The 15,228-nt window shown below is 63.1% G+C and overlaps 2 protein-coding genes across 11 annotated transcripts in view; one reads left to right on the top strand and one right to left on the bottom strand.

Annotated features, from left to right (window-relative positions):
* Nucleotides 1-4,490, bottom strand: part of CRYBA1 (crystallin beta A1) — a 14,539-nt gene extending 10,049 nt beyond the window's left edge. Inside the window, exons 1-5 of one of the 3 annotated variants that reach the window (XM_085557360.1) lie at nucleotides 4,068-4,490; nucleotides 3,267-3,331; nucleotides 2,245-2,363; nucleotides 645-786; nucleotides 108-250 (exon numbers count right to left, since the gene is read on the bottom strand). In XM_085557360.1, the coding sequence (XP_085413486.1) occupies nucleotides 108-250; nucleotides 645-786; nucleotides 2,245-2,363; nucleotides 3,267-3,311 (449 nt within the window). In that variant the 5' untranslated portion in view covers nucleotides 3,312-3,331; nucleotides 4,068-4,490. Of the gene's footprint in view, nucleotides 1-107; nucleotides 251-644; nucleotides 2,756-3,266; nucleotides 3,351-4,067 lie in introns of those variants that run through there. The other 2 variants (XM_077787648.2, XM_085557359.1) reach the window with 2 other exon arrangements.
* A 3,428-nt stretch (nucleotides 4,491-7,918) lies between these two features.
* Nucleotides 7,919-15,228, top strand: part of MYO18A (myosin XVIIIA) — a 36,342-nt gene continuing 29,032 nt past the window's right edge. For all 8 annotated transcript variants that reach the window (XM_085557357.1, XM_085557343.1, XM_085557356.1 and 5 more), the window contains exons 1-2: nucleotides 7,919-7,995; nucleotides 12,555-13,637. In XM_085557357.1, the coding sequence (XP_085413483.1) occupies nucleotides 12,630-13,637 (1,008 nt within the window). In that variant the 5' untranslated portion in view covers nucleotides 7,919-7,995; nucleotides 12,555-12,629. The remainder of the gene's footprint in view (nucleotides 7,996-12,554; nucleotides 13,638-15,228) is intronic.

The raw sequence follows: 15,228 nt of genomic DNA on the forward strand, positions 1-15,228 counted from the left end.
AAGAGGTAAGCAGGGGGTTACAGGGCGTCCCCCTCCCACCGCGGTGGCACAGTGATGGCAGCAGATTGTCCCTGCTGTTCCTGTCCTCGTCGTGCTCCGTCACTTACGCGCCACACTGGATCTTCATGGAGCCCACTTCGTTGTTGGCCCAGCCCATGGCCTGCAGCGAGGGGTAGTCGTCAGCAATCTCCCACTGGCGGCCGATGAAGTTGTCTTTCTCAAAAATGGTGATCTTGGATTCCTTGTGATTCTGTGGGGGAGAGCAGGGGGTGAGGGGGAGGTGGTGTTCCCTCCCCAGCGTGGGTGGGAATGGCAGGGCTGTCACTCCCCATGGCATTACTCAGAGGGTTCCTGGAGAGGAAGATGTTCAGACCCTGGTTGGTTTGAGTTTTCTGGGTGGCTGGGAGCTATCAGCTATAACACAGCTCCTGTTTCAGGCTGGCTGTCCCTTAGCTCTAGTCATCTACAGCTTGCCCAGAAATTCCCTCCAAAGCTTTCAAAAACAGGAGAGAAAGAGCAAATCCTGCTAGGCTTGCAGGGGGAAGTGCTGAGCCTGCCCCTGGCGTAGCTGTGTTTTCCTTTCCTAACCTCCCTGCCGTGGCCTGGGGCATTTGAAGGGGATCAGAGCTGCGTGGGACACTCACAGCGGAGCAGACGGGGCGGAAGGACATCAGGCGCTCGATGTGGTAGGCGTTGCTGCCACTCCAGGCGTCCCAGCGCGGGTACTCGCCCCTCTCCAGGATGAACTGCTGCCCGCAGAAGCCGGTGTGCTCGTAACCGACCCAGCTGCAAAAACAGAGCCAGGGCTGCCAGGGCTTCCTGCAGCAGCTCGGGGCATCCTGCTGGGAGCTGGCATTAAGGGCAGGATGTAGGTGCAAGGAGGAGGTTGGGGTCTGGCCTCTGCCCACAGGTTGGGAGGAGAGGAAGCGGTGCTGGATGTGGGCAGAGAACCCAGGGAGTGGGAAACTATCTGGTGCTGCAGAGGCACCCACAGAGCGTCCCTGGCTGCAGTGGGAGATCTGGGGGCCCATCCTGCACAGGTGGCTCTTCCCCCTGGCTGCTCTGTCATCATTTATGCAGACCAGCATCACTTCAGGATGCCCCAGCTGGCCTTTTCTCCCAAAGGCCTCATTTCTTACTTGTTTCCCAATTACAACCTGACACTGTTGGACCTGAATTCCTGATGCCCAAAGCAGGCAGAACCCATCTGGCTCTGAGCAGAGAGCAGGGGCCTATAGCCTTTCCCCTTGCTGCCTCCCCCTCTTGCTGAAAACAAACGAGGAGAGGTGAGTGGGATGCCTGCACCCTGCAGGACACATTTTGCAAGCCCTGGTGCTGCCCACAGAGCACCTGCCTGTCCCCAGGGTGGGGATGTCCCCTTAAGGAGACAGGACAGAACCACAGGCAGAGCAGGGAGAAGAGCCTAGGCTGGGGGTTGGAAGGTGTGTGGCACGGGCTGTGCAGTGCATAGATCCCCTACTGATGGGGTACAAAGGATGCTGAGGGGGTTAAGTGTTTTCTGCCACTGACCCAAACCAAGCCCCAGTGCCATGTCCTGCAGCCAGCCCGCCCTGTGCAAGGGGAGCAGCCTGATTAGGAGCACGTCAACTGGAGCAGGGAGCTGATCACGCTGCTGTAATCCCATTAGCATTACATGTCCTAAAGATAGCAGCACAAATCTGTCTCGTCTGCTCCCCGCCCCGGTGGGATGCGCACCGCGGGGACTGTGCTGGTCCGAGCTGCTCGGGAGGTGCCTTGCCTGTGCCAGGGAAGATTCCCACGAGCAGGGAGAAGCCCAGCTCTGCTCCCTACCCCCTCAGGACCGGAGAAGGAAAGGTTCTGCCCTGGTCTAGGAAGCTGTGTGGTGGCAGGGAAAGCCCAGGACAGAGCAGGGCTGGGGCTTGGCCAAGAGGTGCTTCAGGACGGGGACCAGGCTGAGCCAGGCCACTCACTGAGCACTGACCCTCTCTGTATCTTTGGGCAGCAACCCTGCCCCAAACCTGACTGGTCCAACACTGCAGGAGGCATTTTTTGGGTGATGCCAAAGGTGTTACCACTGTCCTCTGGCCCTCTCTCTGTATCAGTGCTGCTTGGGGTGGGCTGCACTACCCTGGCACGGTGGGATCCCCCCATGCCTGCCTTCCCTTGGCTGTGATGCTTGGCTCCAGCAGGGACAGTTGGGCACCCCTTTTCCAGCCAGCCCGCCTGGGGAAGCACCCAGTCCGCTGGCAGCTGGGTACTCACGCGCCACATTCCACCTTCAGGGAGCGGATGTTGTCGAAGCCACATTCCATGATGTTCGGACAGGCCGAAGTGAACTCCATCCTCTTGCCCTGGAAGTTTTCTTGGTCGTACACGGTGATCTGGAACGGAGAGCGAGCTGCCGAGTTGGAAACTGCCCAGCAGCGGCCCCAGGCATTTCAGCGCCTCTCGGAGGGAGGCTCGGTGAGGGAGAGAGCCAGCGGAGGCTGCACCGGGCACCCCTCTGGGCTGGGCACAGCCCCGCACGCCTCCGCGTCCCTGCACTGCTGGCCCCGCCACGCCTGCCTTGGTGTCGGGGAGCCGCAGGCTGGCCCCCGCTCCGCTCTCCTGCTCACCCCTGCGGAGATCAGTTCCCGGGGCAGCGCTGCCGTCCGGAGAGAGGAGCGGAGCCGTTCTGGGACGGGCGGGTGGCAGGGCTGTGGCTGGCGGTTCTCCCGGCCTCTGCTCCGAACGCTCTAGGGCAAAGAGGATTAACGGGGGAAGGGGCGAGGGGCACCTCCCTGGGGGGCTGCGGTTGATGCTTTCCTCTCCCGCGACAGCTCCAGGCTTCGACGGGATGCTCCTCGCTTGTGCACGTGTTTCTCCTTTCCCTCTCAGCTCCCTCCCTTGCCAGTAGCCCTGGGGCTATTGCCAGACCCCTTGGGGCTGCTCCCCACTTTGCTCCGCAGTGCCCACTGTCCATGCTCACCCTGTCTGCACGGACAGGGGAGGGCAAACAACAGCCGGTGGCTTTTGGGGGTTCTGCAACTGCCTGTCACGGGATGGCTGGTAAGAGCTGGCCCGGGGTGCTGTGGAGAGCCTTATGAAAAACACCCGGGAGGTATTTGAGCAGGCAGGAGGCACATTCGCATGGGCAGAGGACAGGGGTGCCTGTTTCCTGTGCTCGTCCCTGTGTTACTGCCTGCTGTGCAGCTTTCCTGGCCCCGGAGGATGGGCTTTGCCCTTCTTTCTGTTCCCTACCTGCACACAGGGAAAGGTGAAATACAGGGAATGTGAGATCATACCTTCCACGGGCCCATGGGAACAGGCAGAGGGTTTGTCTGAGCCATCTTTGCTGCTGGATCGGTGTCTGGAGAAGGAAGGAAAAGCCATTTTTACTGCAGCATGTCCCTGTGCATCCCTGCTGCCCACTCGTGAGGCTGGGGGCACTCTGTGCCACCCACCCACAGCGCCTGTTCGAGAACAGCTGCCCCACTGCTGGGGACCAGCCACACCAGTCACAAGACCCTCTTGCCAGCCCAGGATGGGGAATGGGACATGGTAGGGGGCTGTGGGACACATCCAGAGCAAGGTGCCCCCTTCTCACTGCTGCAGTGCCCCTTCCCTCCTCCCTGCCGTGGCATGGAGCCTGTGCACCCACCAGGCCATAGCACCCAATCCCCCTTTCTCCTTCCCTGAGGTCAGACCACAGCTAGGAAAAACACCCCTGAGCCAGAGCAGGGGGCTTCGGTGGGCACGGTCTGCCCTGTGCCTGGCAGTGTCCAACAGACCCACCTGATCCCCTCTCCCTGCCCGGTGTCCCCTGGGAGGCACGGTGGGCTCCCATGGACAGCCCTGGCTAATGGTGGGAGATGCCAACCGGCGTGCCGTGCCAGTGGGTGCCAGGAGTGGGGTGCCCTGCTGCAGAGGGGCTCCCAGCCCCCCCGGCTGCCAGTGGGGACATGTGAGCCTGTCTTATGCCACGGAAAACAGCGACGGTCCCTCTGGGCGTCCCTCCTGCCACCAGGCGGGAGGAAGGGTGTCTGCCCGGCCGTCTGGCAGCACAGGGGTGAGGTGGGAGAGGTGCGCATCGGTCCAGGACTCACCTAGCTCAGGCGGGTACTGCTGCTTCGCCCATGTAATGTTTGCCTACTTCAGCGGCTCAGCTTTTATAGGGTACTGCTGGCCGGGAACCGGTGCCAGCATTTGCAGAGCCGTCAGCACAATGCTTGCTCTGGCATTGTCCTGCTGATCCCCGGAGATTTCAGCTGCTCATCCCCATGGTCTGAACCACATTCTTAGGGAAAAAGAAAAAAAATTTGATAATAATAAAAAAAAAAAAATAATCGAGGCGGCTGTTTGCACAGATAATCTTGGGCACAAATGACTCAACGATTTGACAGCGCTGGCATTTTCCACGGGCAATGCACCGCGCCGTCACGGGGTGAGCCTGGGGGCTGGCCTGGCCCTGGCGCCAGTTGGCACCGTGGGGACAGCGGGGACACCTCCCCGTGAGACCCTGCGTGTGGTGGGCACAGCAGGGTGTCTACCAGGCACTTCACTTCACCAGCCAAAGCATGTTCCCTGTCACCCTGCGGCCACGGGCACCCTCCTCCATCACGGGCAAGGAGGTGAGAACTGGCATGTCCCCACGGCCACAAGGCTCCACACAGCACTGCCACCACCACAACCCCACACATGGACACGTGTGGACACGCCGTGGCCTTGGGGAGGCCTCGGCCCTGCGGTCACCCCACAGCCAGCAGCCCCACAGGCCCCTCGTCCTGCGGGGCTCCCGTGGGGCGGGCGCTGCAGCCCGGGGCAGCACGGCGGGCACAGCCCGGGCCGTCGGGGGTCACGAGGCGAGCGTGGCGGCGCGGGCTGCTGCCTCAGCGCATGGCTGCCAGCACAATGCTCGCCCTCGTCTGACTGCCCCTTTTGTCTCACCGCTGGGCAGGCGCGGCCGCACAAAACAAAGCGCCCCGTCAGCGCCGCGGCCTGGCGCCCGGCCCGGGGGACCCTGTGGGGGCACACGGCGAGGTGGCACCCACCCAGACAGGCCTGGTGGGGCTCAGCGGGCTCCTGGGGGACCCTGCTGTGGGCAGGATGCTGTCCTGATGGGGAAGCTGGGGTTTGTGGGGTCCTTCCCCCCATCGCTGGGATGGGGGTAGGTGGGATCGGTGTCACTGGGGGGATCACTGTGACACGGAGCCGTGCGGCTGCACCACTGGCACGCCAGCTGACAGTACCAGCACATCCCAGCAAATTTGGGTCAGGGAAGGGGAAGGGCGGAACCTCCTGTCCTCTGCAAGGATGCCAAAGTGGGGGGTTGGTGGTGGGATGCTCCTGCGAAGCCTACCCAGCACAGTCCCTGTGCACCTGCCGGGGGCATCCTGGCGAGGGGAGAGGTCAGCTTGGAGCTCACTCCAGCCCCTCGGACATGCCCTGGTCACGGCTGTGTGGAGGCTTTGCCCGGAGCCTGGTGCCACTAGAGGGAGAGCTCAGCCCGAGCAGGATGGGTCACCAGCGGCTGTACGGTGGGTGTGTGGCACTGCACACCCCTCTGCGCCCCGCACAGACACCTGCCTCCCCTTGCAACAGGAAAGCCGTCTCTGGCTGAAAAACACCCCAGAGCAAAGCCTGGAGCTGGCAGCCACCCCAAAACAGTGGCAAGGTGGGGGGAAAGCCCCCCCTGCACAGCCCAACTCTGCTCACGGCTGGGGATGCAGACAACAGGACCCCAGTATGGCCCAAGCTGTTGCAGACCCCCCAACCCCTCACCCTGCTGGTGGGGCAGGTGTCCCCACCAAGGACCTGGGAGCACAGCAGCAAGTGCCTGGGGAGCCAGTGATGCTGGCGGGTCCACAGGTTGTCCAGAACAACTGGTTTTTCTAGATCCAAGAGACTATAAAAATGCAGTGACCTATTTAGGGAACCCCGCGGTGCTGCAAAACAGATGCTTCCCCTCCCAGCCCGGCTCCAGGCCCTTGTCCTGGCCAGCCATGTGCGCCTGCCAGGGGTACACAAAATACCACTGGCACCAGAGCTCTGTCCTGCTTCTCCATAGAAAACCCTGGGCAACACAGAGAATTTCCTTGGATGTGGGATTTGCTGGTGCCTGGGGAACTCTCTGCCAGGGAGAGCTGCTCAGGGCGACCCAACCTGTTTCTGACAAAGTCAGATGGGATCATGTGGACAGGAACAGCTGGTCAGTTTGCTGGAAAACACAGGGTGTTTAGCTCTGGGGATGCGGCAGGAGAGTGGCCCCAGTGGGTGGCTGCTGGTGGCAGGGCTGTGTGGCTCTGGGGACCCTGTGCTGTCCCACAGCTCGGCAGTTCCAACCGGCATCAGCCCATCACCACCTGCCCAGCGTGATAAGGAAGCAGGAGCTGCCACAGGCTGTACGTGGCTGTTCACCCGCCTGTGACGGGCAGCAGGGCAGACGTACAGCCACACAGCGTGTCCCCTCGCCACCGCAGCTGGAAAACCCTCCTGAAAGCTCAGGCGGGCTCTGCTGCCCTTCCAGATCACTCGACCCCATCCCTGCTCTCCGCATGGCTGCGGCTCCCTGCACTTGGTGCCACGTGCCTGGGACAAAGGACAGTGTGACAAAAGCAGGCGGCTGTGCTCACTGCCGCCTTCCTCCGCCCCTGCAAGGGCTGCATCTCCTCCACCACTGCATCCCTCGGGCCGGGGCCCAGCACAGTGCTCCTTGCTGAGCTGCCAGCTTGCTCTGCCCTGCCCCATGTGTCCTGCTCTGCTGCTGCTGTGGGACCGTGTCCTGGGCATGGGCTGTGGGCTGGAAATCACAGCCAGCTTTACCTCTGTGAGCGAGTGGGGCTTGTGAGACCCAGACAGGCGTGTCCCAAGAGTGGCTCACAGCCTGATGGTAGGAGAGCCAGGACCATACAACTCAGCCAGCAACGGTAGGATTGCAGCAGGGGTTTGGAGAGAGTCCCCTTGGGCAGGGGACTGTCCCTGTAATCTCCCTGAGCTTCCCAAACAGAGATTGAGCACTGCCTGAAAATTGCTTTTGGAAAGTGCTTGTGGATACCTCTCTCGGGGTTCCCTGTTCCCAAAGCTCCACTCCAGCTTCCCTGGGCCCAGTTGCTCCCACACCCCATAGGAAGGGAGGTTGTCCCAGCACTCATATGGCAGAGCTTATCCTGAAATCATCTGTCCCAGGATTCTCACTGTACGTGACCAACCACGGCGTGACGTCCCAAAGCTGGACACCAGTGGAAGGGGTGTAACAAAGACTGTGCTGCCCTCGCTGCTGGCTGTGCTGGGAGATGCTCATTGTTAACCCTGGGCTGTCTCCTGGGCAGAGCAGCCACTGTCCTCACAGTCAGTGTGACAGCCCTCGCTGGGGACAGGTGCTGCGGGAGAAGCTGCAGAATGGCTCCACAGCCAGCTCTGCCATGGCCAGCTTTGTATTCCGTGCACTGGGGCCAGCAGGCACCCATCACCCTGCTCCAGCCGGCAGCCTGGAGCCTTCCCTGCCTGGATCCAGCGCTGTTCCTGATGGGATTCTTCCGAACAGGAGAACCCCAGGAGTGCGTGTGTGCATTGTGCGATGGGGCTGCGTGAGCACCAGGGCGAGCTCACAACATGTGAGTGTATCGGGGGGCGGGGGGTGTGAGTGCGGGGAGTGCGGGATGGACGGAGTGTCACCGAGTCACACCGGGGGAGCGCACACACCGTCTGTGCGTCTGCGGGGGGCTGCGGGGCCACCCCCGGTGTGCGCGGGCGGTTGCGGCGATACCGGCTGCGCGCCGGGCTGCGGGCGCCGGTCCGTGCGGTGGCTACAGCCGGGCTAGGGGGTTCAGCGGGGCTCCCGGGTGGGCAGCACCGCCTCTCCGCTCCGCTTCTCCCCGCGGCGAGCGGAGCCGCGCCCGGCGCGGCGGGCGGCGCGCGCAGAGCCGGCAGTGCCCGCCCCGGTGCGGGGCCGCCCCGCCCCGCCCCGCCCCGCGCCGCCGCCGGGGCCCGGCACCGCCGCCGCCGCCACCGGGCCCCGCTCCGCCGCCGCCCCGGGTGAGTACCCGCCGCCACGCCACCGGGACCGGCCCCGGCCGCCCGCACCGGCACCACCGCCCGGCGCGGGGCGGGCCGCGGCGGCATCGCCCCCCCGGCGGGCCGGGCCGGGCCGGGCCGAGCTGCGCCGTGCCCCCGCGGTTGCACAACTGGAGGTGGGTGGCGGGGTGGGTGCGGAGCCCTCGGTGCCGCCCCCCGGTTGCGGGCGTGGGTGTGCGCATGGCCCGCTCTTGTCTGGCAGCGCCCGTGCAGCCCCCGGTGTCACTCGCGTTTGCGTGCGTGTGTGTGCGTGTGTCACCTTGTGCAGGGTGTGCTTCTGCGTGCGGTGGCCCCGCGCCAGGTGCTCCGCGCTGGGTAGCCCAGCACCCGCTGCAGGAGTCCCCAGGGCCAGCCCCGCTTCCAGGAGAAGCCGCTGGCCTGGGCCTTTCCCACACCGCCGGGGAATTGCATCCCAAGCCATTAGCCCGGCTCGCCGCTAACCGCATCCCCCGGTGCCGCTGGCACCTGAGCCACCTTTTTAGAGTGACAGGGGTGGGTGGCACTCGGCAAGCTGCTGTGCTGGGGGTGGTGGCGGCTCTCAAGGCTGTGCCCACCCCAGTGCCTGTTAATTTTCCCGGAGAGGAATATACGGAGCATCGGGCGAGGGCTGGGACGCGCGTCCCTAAATCGTGTGGTTTCCAGCCGGCCTGTGAAATGCAAATTGTCTGGTCAGCGATTGCCAGAGCTAAACTTAGGGCAATTACAGGAAAGTGTGGGCACATGGCAGTGTATTCCTACACCCCAAGGCTGGCCCTGGCACTCTGGCACTGGGGGACCACTGCCCACTGTCCCATCTCAGCTGCCATCCAGAGCTGGGTGTTCCCACAGCACCTGCATCAGCCCTGGACTTTGCTCACTGACGAGCTGTGGCTCGGCCCTTCACCTTTGCCGTGGGCTGGGCCACGCAGGGAGCCAGGCTGTGAATTTGGGGCCAGATAAGGGTGATGAGGCAGCTGTGCTGAGGCGGCTGCAACCCACCTGACCCCTCCAGCTGGTTATGGAACCATATCTCACCTGGCAGCCCTGCCAAGATCCTGCCCCACTACCTCTGGGTCTACCCTGTAAGACCTCTTGAGCTGTGTCATTGCCCAGCTTTGGGGCAAGGTAGGTGCTTGCGCCCCATGCACCCTCTTGGCCTGGGGTGACCCCTCGTAACCAGTGTGGGTCCCCTTTGCTGTTGGACATGGGTTCCTGCAGCAGGAGGGCCTGAAGTCCTGCTCTGGGGAGAGCTGGTGGCACATCCTGGCTGTGACTCGGGTAGATCCGGGATTGTTTTCCTCTTGACACATTGCAGCGTTGTCCATAAGGGAAGGCAGAGAGATTTGGAAACCCCCTAAATTTCCTTGTTCTGTGGAAAACTTGTGTCCAGTAAGGAGCCATCATGCAGGTCAGCTCCCATTTGCCCTGCGTAGGAGCTGGCCTGGCTGCTCGGAATCGCTGCCAGCAGCTCCCGCTCCCTGGCATGGCATCATCCCTTCCTGGCTGGGCATAGCCAGGGCATGAGGTACCCCAGCATGGTGTGCCCAAGGAGGGGACAGCCAAAGTGGTGTGGGAGCACAGCTCTACTGCTGCCAGCATCAGGGAGCAGAGCGGGGAGGTCAGGCGACCGTGAAACTTGCCGTGCAGGTCCCTGCGCGGGAGCGTGTCGGACGAGATTGCGTCTCGAGGAGGGAAGGAGTGGCTGGGAGTTTCAGTGAACGCCTTCCTCCCTGCCTGGAACACCCCGGCGCCCTGGCAGGGACACAGGGGCTCACGGCTGTTTGGGGGGACATGGGGGAAGGTGCATCCAGCTCCTGCTTGGGCGGCTCAGAGGGGACTTTTGGCTCGGGGAGCGTTGAGATGTGTCTCCATTTCTGCCATCTGGCCCTTCCAAGGTGACGTCCTCGTCTTTTGCCAGCCCAGTGGCACAGCAGCATCCTCGCGTGCGATCCCGGAGCGCAGCCGGCGCCGGCGGGTGCCTCTCCCTTCCCTGTCACGGCTCATGCACGCCGCTGCCCCAAACACGCCTGGCCAAGGGGAGTCCCGGAGCAAGCCCGGGCTGAGTCAGGGAAGGCGAGTTGGGTCTGAATCAGAGCGAGGAGACGCTCGGCAGCCACCTCCTGCTCACGGCATCGGGCTGCACCCATCCGTGGCGGGAGGCTTCTTGGGGAAAAGGGAGCAAACCACAACGGCATTCCACACGGGCTGGGGACATGGGTGCAGGGCGGATGCTGCGGTCCTTTCCCCAGCCCACACAAGTCTCCCTGCCCCACTGCTGCCCATTGTGGCCCTGCGTGGGGCACACGTGGCTGCGGCAGTGGCCGCCAGCGCTGCCTGATTAGCGATGCGGCTGGGAACGCTGTTCCCCCTTTTTGTTGAGCGTACAAAGGCTGGGAGGCAGCCTGTGTGCTGGGAGAGAAACCACCGAGGACAAAGAGCGTGCTGGCCGCCTGTCTCCTGGCGCCGTGGCTCTAACCAGCACCTGCCTGGCGAGGGCCTCTGCTCCAAGGGACCCCCAGAAGGATCCCAGCAGCCCCCTCCCTGCCGTGGGGTGAGCACTGGGTGCTCCCAGGGGTGCAGCCCTTTTGTACAGCTTCAAGGATGCCCAAGCAGCTATGGGAGTGGTGGCACGTGTCATGCGGGGGGACAGGAGCAGGTGCAGGTTGTTTCCTCCTTGCCATTGTCTGTGCTGAGGCCCTGGCACAGGGGAGCAGCCCCCAGCATGGCACAGCCATGGTGCCCTTTGTGGCAGCACCTGATGTGGGTCTTGAGAAGGAGCTGTCCTGTCCCCTGGTTCGGGTCAGGGATCACCCCACTGCCAGCAGTTCTGGGAGAGGAGAAAGGAAACGGGTTGTTTTCATGTTTTGGGGCTCTGCCCTTCCCAGGTCCTGCTGTGGGTCTGAGTCAAGCCCCAGTTGCTGCAGGGAGGGCAGAGCAGCCAGAGCCCTGGGGCTGGGTGGTGTGGCACAACTGTGGCAGCCCTTCTGGCCATGGCCAGGAGCCTTGCAGCTGCAAGCCTGACCTTGTCCCTCAGGCTGCTTCCCCTCACTGCCTCAGAGGTATCACACACCCAACACTGTGCCATGGCTTGCAGGGCTCTGTCCTCACCTGCCCTGTGGCCAGGCCTCTCTCGGGCACATGTGCTTCTGTCCCAGCCCCGAGGGGCAGGGAGTTCCCTGCCATCCCCGTGTGGCTTTGTCAAGGGGAAAATGGGTTTCCCTTGTCCCACTGGGTGTGTTCAAGGACAGTGGAGACCATGTGCCCTTGCAAGGAGATGGTCCAGGCAGTGATGGTGATGCAGTACTGATGCTGTGCTGGAGCCAAGGTGCAGCTTGGCACAGAACAGCACATCCATGCAACCCGGGCAGAGCCTGCACTGCCACCGTGGGCAGCGCTGCTCATCCCTGTGGCTGCCCAAACCTCATCCCCACACCCGTCGGAGAGCTCTAAAGCAGATGCTTCAAACGTGGGGAGCTTTCCTGTTGTCCTTTGTGCTGAGGTTAAGTTCCTGTGCAGTTTCCTGCCCTGTTATATATAGCTGTCAGCCCGTCCTGCGGGTGCTGCCAGCCGCCTGCTCCACTTTGGAGTTGTTTATCCACAGCCCAAGCGTTCGATGGAGGCTGGGGGGGGCTGCCTGTTACCCCAGGGACAGAGGAGTGCTGTAACACCCCATGCAGGGTGAGGCTGTGGGTGCCCCCAGGCACGGGGTGTCCCCAAGCACTGGGTGCACATGGGGTTTTCCAGGAGGGAGCTGTGTTTTCTGCCCAGCCATGGTTTTCCCACTGGCACTGGGTGCTCCCCCCCGCTCTGCGCAGGATGCCCAAATGAAAGAGCCACTGTTCCTGGAGGTCGCCGGCAGCGTCACGAGCCTCTGCGTCGCCCTGGCTAAAATTAGACACTTATCAGTGTTGGGAGGGATGTGATTTTACAGGTTCCTGTTTATTAGAGCAACCTTCGCTCCAGGCCGTGTTTCCGGCTCCTCCCTGGTGGGGACACTGCCCACGGCAGCCCCTGTGGTTTGCGGTGGCCAGAGCTGGGATGAGCAGCAGAAAGGCCTCTGTTTCCTCAACAAGGGGCTTTTGAACAGCAGGCAGGACGTTGGTGGTTGGATTGGATGGGGGTTTTACCCTGGGGAGTGTCCCTGCCAGCAGAAACTGCTGCAAAAGCCACCAGGATATTTTCTTCCCTGCCCACCCAAGCTGCTCCAAAAGAGCTCTTGAGGTGCTGAGGGTCTTGCCTGCAGTCAGCTCTACTGCCAGGCACTGCCAGGCTTCTGGGCTTCTTTTGGGGCAACCCTGGGGGTACAGGGCCATCCTTGTTGCATCCCTGGGGCTTGATGCCCAGCCAGGGCGAGGACACATGGACTGGGGCAGTCTGAGCCCTGTGATGCTGCAGTCCCCAGGGAGAGTGGGAATGCTGGAACATACTCAGCTCAGGGGCTGGGGGTGGCAGCTGGGGTGACCAGTGGATGGAGGGGTGGCGGGTGGGTGTTGGGCATGCTGCTCTCTGATGGCACCCTTCCTGTCTGTCCTTCTGCACAGGCGGCTGTGCTGTGACCGGCGCCCCAGCCCAGTGCCCTGCCGTGAGGGCAAGAGTGCCCCGAGCCCCCATCCACCATGTTCAACCTGATGAAGAAGGACAAAGAGAAGGATGGGGCCCGGAAGGAGAAGAAGAAGGAGAAAAAGGAGCGAATGTCAGCAGCTGAACTCAAGAGCCTGGAGGAGATGAGCATGCGCCGGGGCTTCTTCAACCTCAACCGTGCCTCCAAGCGGGACTCCAAGACCCGCCTGGAGATCTCCAACCCCATCCCCATTAAAGTGGCCAGTGGCTCTGAGCTGCACCTCACAGATATTGACTCTGACAGCAACCGGGGCAGCGTCATCTTGGACTCGGGCCACCTGAGCACGGCCAGCTCCAGCGACGATCTCAAGGCGGACGATACCAACTTCAAGGGCTCGGTGCTGCAGCGGGCAGCCAAGTTTGGCTCCTTGGCCAAGCAGAATTCCCAGGTGATTGTCAAACGCTTCTCCTTCTCCCAGAAAAGCCGGGATGAGAGCACCTCAGAGACCTCCACGCCCTCTGAGCACTCGGCAGCCCCCTCCCCGCAGGTGGAGGTGCGCATGCTGGAGACCCCGCTCAACAAGCAGGGGGTTCCCCCCGGACAGCCCTGCACCCCTCCCGCCGCCTCCCTGCGCCCCAGGGTGCCGGAGCTCGTTGGCAAGAGGTTCCCTGCCGAGCTGCGGCTGCCCGCCCTGGTGCCCCCCCAGCCCCCCACCCCACGGCAGCTGGAGCTGCAGAGGCGCAACACCGGCGATTTCGGCTTCTCCCTGCGCCGCACCACCATGCTGGACCGGGGCCCCGACGGGCAGGTGTACCGGCGCATCGTGCACTTCGCCGAGCCCGGAGCCGGCACCAAAGACTTGGCCTTGGGCTTGGTGCCGGGCGACCGGCTGGTGGAGATCAACGGGCAGAACGTGGAGAACAAATCCCGGGATGAGATCGTGGAGATGATCCGGCAGTCGGGGGAGACGGTGCAGCTGAAGGTGCAGCCCATCCTGGAGCTGAGCGAGCTGAGCCGCTGCTGGCTGCGGGGCGGCCAGGGGACACGCCGTGCTGCCTGGGATGTGAGTAACGCCGGCCCCGCCGCGGGCACTGCCGGGCCCGGGTTCTGCCAGCGTCCTCGCGGGGGTGTTTGGGTTGGCAGGGGCCGTGGGAAGCAGCGGGTGCCGGGGATGCTCCAGCCAGGAGCGATGCACAGGGAGGAGTGAGAGGTTGTGGCTGTGATGCATCAAGTCTTGCAAATCATCACCAGTGGGTTTTGCCGCTCAGGGTGCTGTTGGGTTGGGTTTTCCTCCTGCCAGCTGGGCAGGAGAGCCCAGCTCTGTGTTGCCTGCAGGAAGTCTGTCCCCATCTCTTTGCTGACGGAGCACAGTCCAGCTGAGAAGGGAGCTTTGCTCCTCACTGCCAGGAAATTCCAAAGGCTACTTTGCAGAAGGACGCTGCCTGCTCCACTGCCCACGCTGGCGTCCCCCACTGGGATCCTCCCCGGGGACTGGGGCAGGCACACAGTGTGCCAGGGGCCGGGAGCTGCTGCCGGCGTGCGCAGGGCTGCTGCTGCTGCTGTATAAATAGAAACTTAATGGCTGGGTGACCCACATCCCTCACTTCTGCTGCCCAACACTGCTGACCCTGCCACAGGCTAACCAGCATCCTGGCCAGCTGGCACCCCAGCAGAGCCCCCCAAACGCCAGCATCCTGCAGGGCTGCACCCCCTCCACGGTGGCAGGGGGTGCAGCAGAGTGGTGTTGTTTAGCGTGTAACTGGACTTGTTCGGTGTATTTTTAAGCCTTCCTTGGGGGAGAAGGCTGCCTGTGCTTGCAGAGCAGGTTGCCTGCACTGGAGAGAGCCACACTGTGCCTTTGGGGTGGTGGCCAGGATAGAGTGAGGGTGAGCACGGGGCTCCGTGTGCTTCTTGAGCAGATGCTGGCTCTGCGGGGTGGAGTCTGCGCCGAGGCAGAGCGGTGGTTTCCTGCAGCTCCTCGCCAAGCCCTGCAGGCTCTGCTGCCTGGATAACCCCTGGTGGGATAACCTGCGTGGACACGGGGCACGGCTGTGACCGTGTCGCAGCGCCGTGGCACGGAGGCACATGTGGGTTGGATGTCAGCACACAGGGGGCCAGCGAGGTGCCTGTGCCTTCCAGGAGTGCAGGGATGGGCTGGGAAGAGGGAGAGGAGACGCCGGAGCCCTTGGGGCTGCATGGGAGAGGCTGCAACGTGCAGCCTTGTGCTGGAACATGGTGTGGTTTGACGGCATCAGCCGGTGGGAGCTGGCCAGTGGGCTGGCAGTGACTGTGCTGTGGGGTTGCCACCACAGCACTGGTACAGGATGCTTCCTCCTCCTCCTCCTGCGTGGTGCACCAGAGTGACACACTCTGGCTTTGCCGGTGCTAGGGAGCCCAGGCTGGGGTGCTGGGTGCAGCAAGGGGTCCCTCACACGAGGTGCTGGCACACAGGGAGGCCCGGCTCTCCCCCAGGCCCCACTAAGCTCCCTGGAATGTTTCTGGTCCTAATTTAAATAGAAATGATCCTTTTTGAAACAGGAAATTATAGACATATTTTGGGCTGTTGCTCTGGAAGCCCCTCCCTGGCTGGAGCGGGATGGTGCTGGGCTCTCTGTGCACCATGGGGGGTTTAAACCCCTCACTGGGTCTGTGCT

The sequence above is a fragment of the Lonchura striata genome, chromosome 19, assembly GCF_050655825.1.
Source record: "Lonchura striata isolate lonStrDom1 chromosome 19, ASM5065582v1, whole genome shotgun sequence".
NCBI classification, from domain to species: domain Eukaryota; kingdom Metazoa; phylum Chordata; class Aves; order Passeriformes; family Estrildidae; genus Lonchura; species Lonchura striata.